The following is an 11,777-nucleotide window of genomic DNA, read 5'->3' on the forward strand; positions in this document are numbered from 1 at the left end:
GGGAGAACTTGTCCCAAATGCACCAAGCCAACATGGATCGGGAGGAGAGGTGGCGTCAGGAAGACCAGCAGGCGACTCAAACCCTGCTTGGACTACTGAGGGAGCAAACGGACACGCTCCGGCGCCTTGTGGATGTTCTGCAGGAACGGAGGCAGGAGGACAGAGCCCCGCTGCAGTCCATCTCTAACCGCCCTCCCCCGCCACCAAGTCCCATACTCCCTTCACCCAAAGTGCACAGAAGGAGAGGCGGCAGAGTCCCTGCTAACTCTCACTCCACCCCTGCAGAGAGCTCGAGCAGCAGAAGGCTCTCATTCCCCAAAGTTTGACAAGTTCTTTCCTTCCCGCCTGACACAAGCCCCCGTCCAAGTTTCACTTCCCAGTCCCATGTGTAGTTGATAATAAAAAATATGTTTCTGTTAACTACTGTTTCCATCATGTTCTTTTGGAGGAGGGGGGGAAAGGGGGTTGGTAATTGGACAGGACAGTCACCTTTGGCAGGGTACATAGTCGGGGGCAGGCACAGCAGCAGGGCACATACATAGTGCAGTGATGCAGTGACTACTTACCCTGGTTAGTCTGGGAGGTTCTTTTCATGTTATGTGGTGGGGGGTGGGTTGCTCTGTGACTTTGTGGCAGGGGAGGGCAGTTAGAGATCTTAAGCGGCGGTCCTTAGGCAGGATCACAGAGCCACACAGCAGGGGATCTGTAACCGTCCCCCCCCTGCCACAAAGTCACATAGACCCCCCATACACACAGTCCCTATCAGGAGGGGTGACAGGCTCCGTTGAAAGAACCATCCCACCGCAGCGGAGCCTGTCAGTCCTTGAGTTTAGAAGCTGCATTCGCGCGACTACACTACACCCGCTCCGCACCACAGTCTGCGTCCCAGTTTTTAAAAATTCCCGCGAAAACAGTATTAAAGAAAACGGTGTGCTTTAACAAAGTAGAACTATTTTTATTTTGAAACGTGTGTTGGAAGTGGGGTGAAGGCTTCTCTGTACACAAAATTAGAAAGTCACAGGTTACCCTGCTCACTCAGGAACTTTGCTTTCAAAGCCTCCCGGATGCACAGCGCTTCCCGCTGGTCTCTTCTAATCGCCCGGCTGTCTGGCTGTGAGTAATCAGCAGCCAGGCTAATTTCCTCAACCTCCCACCCCGCCATAAAGGTCTCCCCCTTGCTCTCACAGAGATTGTGGAGCACACAGCAAGCTGCTATAACAATGGGGATATTGGTTTCGCTGAGATCACAGCGAGTCAGCAAGCTTCTCCATCTCCCCTTGAGACGGCCAAAAGCACACTCCACCACCATTCTGCACTTGCTCAGCCGGTAGTTGAAGAGTTCTTTTTCAGTGTCCAGGGCACCTGTATAGGGCTTCATGAGCCAGGGCATTAGCGGGTAGGCTGGGTCCCCGAGGATGACTATAGGCATCTCCACATCCCCAACAGTTATTTTGTGGTCCGGGAAGTAAATACCTTGCTGCAGCCGTCTAAACAGACCAGAGTTCCTGAAAACACGAGCGTCATGAACCTTGCCCGGCCATCCGACATTGATGTTGGTAAAACGTCCCCTGTGGTCCACCAGTGCTTGCAGCACCATTGAAAAGTAGCCCTTTCTGTTAATGTACTGGCTGGCCTGGTGGTCCGGTGCCAGGATAGGGATGTGAGTTCCATCTATGGCCCCACCGCAGTTTGGGAATCCCATCGCTGCGAAGCCATCTATGATCGCCTCCAAGTTTCCCAGGGTCACTACCTTTGGCAGCAGTACATCAACGATTGCCTTGGCTACTTGCATCACAACAACCCCCACGGTAGATTTGCCCACCCCAAACTGGCTCGCGACTGACCGGTAGCAGTCAGGCGTTGCAAGCTTCCAGAGGGCTATGGCCACTCGCTTCTGGACAGTCAGGGCTGGTCGCATCCGGGTGTCATTGCGCTTCAGGGCAGGGGACAGCAACTCACAAAGTTCAAGGAAAGTTCCCTTCCGCATGCGGAAGTTTCGCAGCCACTGTGATTCATCCCAGACCTGCAGCACTATGCGGTCCCACCACTCAGTGCTTGTTTCCCGTGCCCAGAATCGCCGTTCCACGGCATCAACATGACCCATTGCCACCGTGATGTCCTCGGCGCTGGGTCCCCTGCTTTCTGAGAGGTCTGTGCTACTCTCAGACTTCAGGCCATCACCGCGTTGACGTAGCCTCCTCGCCTGACTTTTCTGCATCTGCCTCAGGGCAACCTGTATGATAAGCTGCGAGGCGTTGAGAGCGGCCACAACTGCAGCGATGGTTGCAGCGGGCTCCATGCTCACAGTGCTGTGGCGTCCGCGCTGTCAATGACTTGAAAAGTGCGCGAAATGATTTCCCGCCGGCGCTTTCAGGGAGGGAGGGAGGGCGGGAGTGAGTGATGGATGAATGACGACAGTTACCCAAAAGCACCCTCGACACATTTTTTTACCCAGAAGGCATTGGTGGCTCGACCCAGAATTCCAATGGGCAGCGGGGACTGCGGGAACTGTGGGATAGCTGCCCACAGTGCACCGCTTCCAATGTCGACGCTTTCCCCGTTAGTGTGGACTCACAAAGTCGAATTACTGTCCTTAGTGTGGACACACACGTTCGACTTTGCAATATCGATTCCAAATATTCGATTTAAGTAAAATCGAACTACTCTCGTAGTGTAGACAAGGCCTAAGATGCTGTAGTTGACCTACAGAGAGTCAAAGACTTTTCATAAGGACCAGATTTTCCAAAGTACTCAGCACCTAGCAGCTCTCACTGAGAACTATAGGAGCTGCTGAGTACTTTGGAAAATGTGGTCTCTATTTAGATGATTAAACAGAAGATATGCTCTCTTTGAAATCTGGCATCTTACTAAGGTGGCTAAGAATGGAAGCTGTTGGCACTCAACATTTTAGAGAATCCAGACCATAAAATACTTGTTTATTCATCATACCAATAATTATCCATTTTTAAAGGCCACTTGAAAGCTCTTATGATTTTAAAATGTAAGGCTACATAAAGACACACACATTTTTGGCAAACAGAGATATGGCTAGCCCTGAAATTAACCAAACATTGCACCTTCGGGACCAGATATTGGTCTCAATTACACTGACATATATCAAGAGTAATTCCATTGAGTTCAGTAGAATTACCCTTGATTTACAGTGGGTGTAAATGAAATAAGAATATATCCCTCTATCTTCACGCATTAATACAGATAACTGATGTACAGTTTTGCCTGTATAAGTAGTAGAAGGTACTACACATGCTAACAGAGAGCATGATATTGTACAGTACTAGTCCAAAATTATAGCCTCAAGTCAACAACACACACAAGACTGGAAATCTACAGCACAGCTCCAATTTGCTTCTTAGTTACACTTGTGTAATCTCTTTGACTTCATCAGGCTTGGTCTGGTGTAAAGGCCTGATATGCCATCACTTGAAATCAGTGATAAAACTCCCATTAACATCAAGCAGGAACAAGACCCAAACAAGAGGAATATTTGGCCTAACCTTTTTAAATAATAAAAATAACAGGTGAATGTAAATGATGCTGCTATTGCTGAAAGAATAGTGTATACGACTATTAAAGAGTACACGCCAAGCCTTCCACACACCAAGGCTGGTCCATTTCATCCTTTGGTGCAAGAATGGTTAAAAAGCCTCACATTGATTAGAAAGGTGATGCAGCAATTTGCTAAATATGCTGCAGTTAAATGCTTAAGCTCTTTCAGCACCCATTCTCCCCCCTGTGCAATTTGAAGCTTCCATATTATCAAATAGAAGTAAATTCTGGAAATCGAGACAAGTTCCCCGGCTTCAAATCGGGAGCGGCACAATTCACCCAAAATGATCCCAAATTGTTCAGAAATGGAACCAGACTGCTTCCCCCTTTCAGGAACAATCTCAAAACAATCATGACCTAAAAATGAAGTGCACGAGCTCTTTTGACTGGTCTGCACCTAAAATTTAGATTGACATAGCTACATCACTCAGGGGCATGAAAAAATAACACCCCTGGGCACCATAGTTAAGCCAATCTAATACCCGATGCAGATGCATCTAGGTCAACAAAAGAGTTCTTCTGTCAACCTAGCTACTGCTGCTTGGTTTGTGGATTTACCTACATTGATGGACAAACCCCTTCTGTCGACAGGACCGTCAAGAGTGGGTTCAGGTCCCGGTGAAAACATTTTTTCGGACCGGCTAAACAGGGCCGACAAGGGGGGAAGCCGGCCCCGGGCCCCCTTCTGGATAGCCGGGCCCTGGTAATTTGTACTGGCTTCCCCACCCCCTCTCATCGGCCCTGTCTGACAATGCAGGAAGCTGTAGCACCCATAGTGTAGATGTGCCCTGAGATTGCTGAAGTGAATCAGTTTAATTTACTTGTTAAACTGGTTCATTCTGAGCAAGAGGGACTGCATTGCACTGGCATCTGCAGAAGAAATAGAGAAACTGAATCTTTCCTACTAATCTTCCAAAAGGAAGATGAAACGATTTTTGTATCCTATAACAATGCTCCTGAGGTTATACTTTTAGTCAATCCAATAAAATGAAGAATGCTATGATGAATGCCTTATTTCATGCCAGAAGAGAGTTTCTTTTTGAATTCTCACTGAGGAAATTTGACTATGTTTTAGTGAAGGCCAGATAATTTATTTTCCTGACAATAACCTTGAAAACTAAATCCTTATTTTAAAAATGGAACGATTGAAGGTGGATTTGTTGTCTGCTGCAGAATTGTTTCACAGAGAGCATGCAAACAAAGACTTAAGCTAAAACATTTGCTCTATGAGGAGTTTGTTCTCCTCATGCGTGTACATAACTCCTCTTAAAGTCTTTGAATCTACCAGCAAGTGATAGTTAAAGAAATCATGTGAGAGATCAGTTTAAGTAATAAGGGTCTAACTTACAATAAAGTTCATTTACTAAAAAAATAATAATTTTGGAATGGGATTTTGTAATAGATCTAATCCTTCTGAAACAGTTAGTTAGTCTTCTGTCCATCTGACACGATATTTACCCCCACAGTTTAAGCTTGCCTATACAGTACTAGTTTTCAGTACACTCCAGATCTTAGCCATTGGGAATATTGTACTATTCTTGAGGGCAAAATAAGTAATTTCCCAGTCAGTCCCACGCAGCCTTGATCCCTAATTAAAGAACACCACTATGTTTTTAAACAAAGTTGATTATTAAATGATGGTTACACTCCTAGTGCTGAACTGAGGTGTAATTGTTTAAACTGAGTTAATAAGCAAATTTAATGAAAATCTCATTGCTAGGCAGCTTGGCAAATGAAAGCTGATACTACCCAAGGGCTCTTTGGTGGCTTATGTAAAATAAGTCAAATTGACAGATATCCACAATTTAAAACCACCATTATCGTTAAATCTGATTGGTAATCCTTTTGGAAGAGTTAGCAGAAAGGCCTATCATGGAAAGGGCATAGACACCACACTACCCGCCCAGCCCCAACTGCTCCATGTCAGGGTAATGTACATTCACAGATCAGTGAGAGCAGGGGAGCATACACTCTGCCTGTCTGTTCTGTATGGGGCCCGATCCCGCACTCTGAAGTCAATGGTGAGCTTCTGTTCATTTCAGTGAGACAGTATCAGACCCTCTCTGTTTCTAGGGCCATCAATTCTGCATTAGTCAGGAGCACTACATTCTAAAATAAGAACGGGCAAAAATTAAAACTCCTGGTGAAACAGGAAATTTAGTCCTACCTATTGACTTTTCTTACAGAAAATAAGCTCCTGTTTTTTCCTTACTAGGGGATATTTAATAAAAAAAAAAAGTTATATCCTTTGCTGGATAGTCTCTGTCTGAGATTAAAGTCATGGTTAAGAGCAGAATAACGTGGTCTGGTAGGAGAAGAGTGGCCAATTTGGCAAATATGATACTTATCACTAATGTATTGATCTGGCTAAGAGTGCATGTGAAGGAAACCTGAAGCTCTCACTCAGGAAAGACTTTATTTTTAGAAAAATGTTGACCACACTTTTTCAATTTAACTTTTTTCTGATTCAGCGTTGTCCTCCACTAGTATTGCAAGACTGGCTACTCATTAAGAGGTTTTAATTTTGCAGCTGAAGAATATCCATACCCACAGCATAAGACATGGACACTTCTGGTGGGCAAATTGCTTTTTGTAGAATTATACAACTTCAGCTGTTTCTCTAAAGTATCCAAATGGCTTTAAAACATGGTCATATTATGTTGATAGAATTGTTGAAGTGCATTAGTGAAATATAGAGGATAGCATGTAATGAAAGAAGTCCTTTTACATTTAGCTAAGGAATAAATATGTACTATTTGCTCCAAACATAAATGCATAGCTTTTATATTTGAAACATAATTGAAGGTGGACCTTTAATCACAAGCAAAAATGTCTGCATACAATGTGCAAACAAATGTATGCTATTAGTCAAATATTACAGCTTTTTTATGATTAGTATGTTCTGATGAGTCAAAATCTTGTAAGATCCGTGTTTTGCAATAATTTCAGTTCCTTCTGTCAGTAAAAGAGATTCTCTGAATAATGCATGTAATATAAAAGAAATGAATAGGATTTAAATAAGACACGAGCACAGGGGGTAAACCCATGCTGGTGCAAATCAGGTCAATTTTATTTGAACTACAATAAAATCTGTCTGCTAAAATGACCTGTTTCTCAAGAATGCTGGATTTATAAGAAAAAATGTGATGGTTCTGGGGCTATTAAAAGCCAAAACAAATACAGACCATCACAATGTATATAAAACTGAACACAGAGAAAGATCTTAATTCCAAAAGTATTCCTGGATAAACATCATGGTACATAAGAAGCAGACACTCTACTGTTTTAGTCTATTGGAAAGACAAACAAAATATTCACATGATTTGCCATGATTTGACCAATATACAAGCCATAAATCTGTAATATGTCCTGTTTATTGTCCTTAATACATGGAATGGGCCAAACACTGCAGTTTTACGAATAACCTTTGCATTGAAATAGAAATGAAAATAAAGCTAACTGGTCACGTCTTAGATCTTTACGCTTGACCTCACATGAATATTCATTTCAGTCCAGTAGCTTTAAGCCTATTTTATTGTATCATTTTGAGGCATGTGTGCTCTAATTTAATTCTATACAATGATAAGAGCCAAAGCCAGTATTTCCACATTGGTTTAGTACAGAGGTATTATTTCATATATACACACATATATATATGTGGATTGCCATGATATTACTTTATCTTTAATTAGGTTAGAAAATCTCACACATCTGTGCTTTGGAAGCCTCTGTCAACCCAACAAATTCAATCACATGGACGCCCGTGTCCTCCAGCTATCAGACAATTGATTTTTGCAGGATTCTGCTCATATTTAGCTTAAAGGACATGCGATATGTTCATTCGTCAGTCAGTTTGGCTGTACTTCACTGGGAGGGGCACTTCTAAATATACATATATATATTCCCCACTATTCAAATATTTTAGACAAAAATAAATACAAGGAACACAATTAGACCTATCGGCATAGAGAACTGTAAAATATGACATAAATACAATTACTAATGTTTGGATAAAAATACATATTGATTTAAGTGGGAGATTTGCCTGAATAAGGCCAGCAGAGTTGGGGCTACCGAATGCATACAGACATATGTATAATTACATATACATATACTTGTTTGTTTTTTCATTTCTGTATATTGTCCATATTTAGCATCTATGAATCACTAAATTGCTTAGAATTGCAAGACTGTCTTCGCTATACATTTTGTTGTAATTTTGATCAGGGTCTGAATCACTCTTTCCATAAGTGGCAGCAAATATAAAGGAACCGTTTTTTCATCAGTTAAAATAATGCAAACTAAACATAACACATGGGGAAGATGGTGGAAAGAGAGCTAAAGGAGCAACTGTGAACAGTTTAAATGAAGAGGAAGTTAGAGAATATACTTTTTGTACCTAAAATGTTGGTGTCTTATATGCAGAATTAGTTCAGTCACAGATACAAGTTTTAAATGTATGCAAATCAGAGTTATTATTAAACCCAGTATTGTTCTACCTAATACTGTAGCAATAGTTTTGGGCTCAAAGTTTAATAACAGCCATTAAAATCATTTGAAAGGACTGAAGTAAAGGCAGATTCACAGACAACTGGTTTTAGTTATAATTTAAAGTACAAATGCTTAGAAAAACCTAAACCAAAACCAAAAACTAAAACAAAAAATATTTCAAAATCCATTGCATCAATTCTAATTCAATAATAAATGAGCCGCGCCTGCATAAGATCATATGCAATGCACTATTTCTCAGTGAAACACACTTGGGTGGATCTAATATCATTCTATCTACTTTTAAAAGCACTTTTTAAAACTCCTTCATCCTTTACTTAATTTGGAGTTGATTTTAGCATTAAACAACTAATACGTTGCTTAATACAGAATTCACACTCAGGGGGGCATAAATCTTTTCTGTATATATGCACTGGTGCCATTTTGCCAACATAGAAGCTTTTTGTGTTAAATGAGGTGACATGGTCATCTGAAACTTGGAGTAGCAAAGAATTATATACCTACATTTAACAGGCAGCCCATATGTTCTAAAATGTGAAATGTGCTGTGCATACAATACACATATATTAAAAGTATGAAAGAGATGGATGTGAGAACCCAGATAACTAAAGAAATATTGTATGCATTTTAAAGGCAAACTGAACAAGAAAACCTTCTCCAATCTGTTTCTATTTTAAATTCTCTGTAAGCAAGATTGCTCAGTGCTCTTAGTTCCTGGGGCAATTCATTCTTGGGAAACCACTGAAAAAAACCATGGAATTTGAATCCTAAAATATGTATACAGAAGGAGCAGCGATTTTAGAGGTATTAAGCTCTGTACCATTAAATCATTTTGCCTTACACTGTAAAATGAATACCTCTTATGAAGTCTGACAGAAAAACAAATTTTTCCTGGCTCTCAGACATTAAGCAGCATTAAGCAGGTATTCTACCCAGTATTGAAGGAACCAGAGGTGCTGTAAATGTGGAAGTTCAGCTATACTTTTTTTTTTTTTTTAAATATGTATCCCATTTGGCAAGAGCATCTCTTTTTAATGAGAAAGTGTGCACAGTCTGGGGGAGGGGAATAATAGTTCCAGTTGGGGTGGTTTGTGAAATCAAGTAGATCGGATACTAACTTGATCTGGCACCAATGTGTGGCTGCATGGAGACATACCCACAGGATGTATGCATTAGGAGATAATAAGAGACATTTACTACCCAGAATATAAGAGCAGGGCAGGCTCGAGTGACATCACTAGATCAACTGCAGCGTCAACCTCCTCAAATATATTATCCTGCACACCATTGCTTCACTGTCCCCTTTTAGCCATTAGAAGAGCACTTGTGATCACAAATATTATGGTGTCTTTTCAAATGTAGGCAAGACGCACCATGCCTAACAGCATCAGAGACATTCATAATTCACAATTTTTCTTTACAACTGCAAAATCCATCTCCATAGAAACCAGAAAGCAAGAAACTACAGTAATAACACTAAAGTAAATGTCACATTCAGTTAGTCAGCACAAAGCAGGAGAGGGGATGTTGCTAAGGTTAGAAACTAAGGAGGATTCTCCCCCCGCCCTTTTTCTAACAGAGCAGCTGACTTGAAATAGATTATTTTATACAAGGTAATTATGTGGTCTCGTCTTAATTTCACTGTAAATTTACTCATAACTTGACCAGATCAATGGCACATTTACTTACAGGCATTTGTTACAGCAAAGCTGTTAGCTGTTTCAATGTTGTCTACGTGAGGAACCAAATTAAAAGGTGCTTCAGAGGCGTTGGGGCTGGTATTATGAAGAAAAATTGCTAATCGAAAAGCAGTATATTCCTGATCTGTGTTTCTGATGAAGAGACCACCTACAAAAACAGCAAAGGAAGCAAGAGTCAATTATTTACAAGCCAACCACTATACTATGAAACCGGCCAACTACCTCTCCCAAAGCTACTCAGTAATACTGGTCCTAGCACGTCGAGGGATACATGAACTAATCATATTCATAATCACAGCCACTTCCTTAAATCAGTGTCCTAAAGCGATGTTAACCTCCCAGCTGCATTCAGGCTCTATTCCTGCTTCCGCGGTTCCTAGCCTTTCATATTTAAATACCCAGATTTGTCATGATTGCAGTGACCTTTGAAACCATCTAGCCTCCATCTCCAGGATACTGAACGCGTTGCTAAATCAGCTACTCAGCATCCTCCTTCGCCGTAACTGGCGGGCAGATTAAGGAGGGCGAAGCTTCTTCGATTAGAAACAAGGAGGCTCTATACTGAGCAGGCAGGTAACGAATGAACTTTGCTCCTCTGCAGCCCAGGTGCGGGCAGAGAGCAGCAGCAGCAGCTCAAGCTTATTAGCAGCATCTTTCGGAGTGCACGAGAAATGATGCAGTGATGGAGCTGAGCTGGAAGGAATTCAAATAACTGCGCCCCGTCAGAAAAGAAGGGAAGGGGAAATGTGCGAGAGGGCGAGCGAGTGGGGACGGGTGGGGAGGGAGACACGGGATCGGGGGGGGGGGCACAATCCCAAATCCTAAACTTTCGAACTATGGAAAGGGAAAGGAAAAGCCGGCAGCCTCTCGCTCCCCAAGGCAAATAAATGGGAAACCGGCTTTCCAACAACTCGCCATCCCCCCAGGAAGCAGAAGAAACAGGGGTCTCAATTAAAGAGAGCGCGGGGGGGGGGGGAGAGAATCTTCACAACTTATTCTAATACCGCACAACCCCCTCCCCAAGGATCACGGAGTTTAAATGATTTTTTCCACAGAAAACCAACCCCTCTCCATACAACCCCACCACCACCACCCCGCGCACACACGCTTTCCCGAGGGGGTAGAGGGAGAAATCTTGCAGCTTCATTCAGCCCCTGGTTTCTAACTCACTTTGGAAAGGATTGGAACACTTGCCACATGCACCCAGCCCAATGCAGCGCTTACCTATTTGCACACTGCTAGGGAAAGCTCCCATTGCTAGTCCCCAAAAGCCAGAAAACAAGAAGACAAGCTGTCTGCAAATAATCCTCATCTTCTCTTTTGCCTCTCTGTATCTCCTTATCTCTCTCTTTCTCTCTCTCTCTCGCTAGATGCTGCTCAGAGAGGCATTGAGGACGAGGTGGCTACAAACAAAATTAAGAATAAAAATGAATTCAAAGGGGAGGGGGAGAAAAGAGAAGAGTTTTTTTCCCCTCCTTCCTTTTTTCTTTCTTTTTTTTTCTTTTAATTTTTTTTTAATGGTTTTTTAGCAATCCATCCTGCTGAGCCGGATTTTTCCCGCAGTCTCCATAGCCCTGGGAGAGGTTTCTGTCCGGCTGCAAATGTTGCACATGCAAAAGATGGTGGAGAGTTTGGTGGTGGTGGGAGCGTCTAGTGGCTGCACTGAGAGATGAGACATGCGCTATCTCCCCCCCTCCCTCCCCCCCATAAACACAAGCAGAGAGAGAGAGAGAGAGAGAGAGAGAGAGAAACGCGCGCACACACACACACACGGCTTCCTCGGTCTCTCTCCAGTGCACCCCACTCTCGAAACGCCTTTCGAGCCACAGATAAATAAAGCAACCACAGCAGCGGAGGCTCCAGAGGACAGCAAGGGGGATGCGCCTTCTCTCTCCCACCAGCATATACACACCCGGCTAGAGCAGCAGCAGCAGCAATGAAGTTTGTCCCCAGGAGAACAGAGCCCTTCTTTTGCAGCCAAGTCCTGCTCTCAGGCACAGC

At 42.8% G+C, this 11,777-nt stretch overlaps 1 protein-coding gene across 7 annotated transcripts in view; it reads right to left on the reverse strand.

The window, feature by feature from the left end:
- The window catches only part of GRIA4 (glutamate ionotropic receptor AMPA type subunit 4), a 294,599-nt gene extending 283,162 nt beyond the window's left edge, over positions 1-11,437 (reverse strand). For all 7 annotated transcript variants that reach the window (XM_034758860.1, XM_034758863.1, XM_034758861.1 and 4 more), the window contains exons 1-2: positions 11,001-11,437; positions 9,766-9,924 (exon numbers count right to left, since the gene is read on the reverse strand). In XM_034758860.1, the coding sequence (XP_034614751.1) occupies positions 9,766-9,924; positions 11,001-11,088 (247 nt within the window). In that variant the 5' untranslated portion in view covers positions 11,089-11,437. The remainder of the gene's footprint in view (positions 1-9,765; positions 9,925-11,000) is intronic.
- Positions 11,438-11,777: the final 340 nt, after the last annotated feature.

This window comes from Trachemys scripta, chromosome 1 (assembly GCF_013100865.1).
Source record: "Trachemys scripta elegans isolate TJP31775 chromosome 1, CAS_Tse_1.0, whole genome shotgun sequence".
Lineage (NCBI taxonomy): Eukaryota > Metazoa > Chordata > Testudines > Emydidae > Trachemys > Trachemys scripta.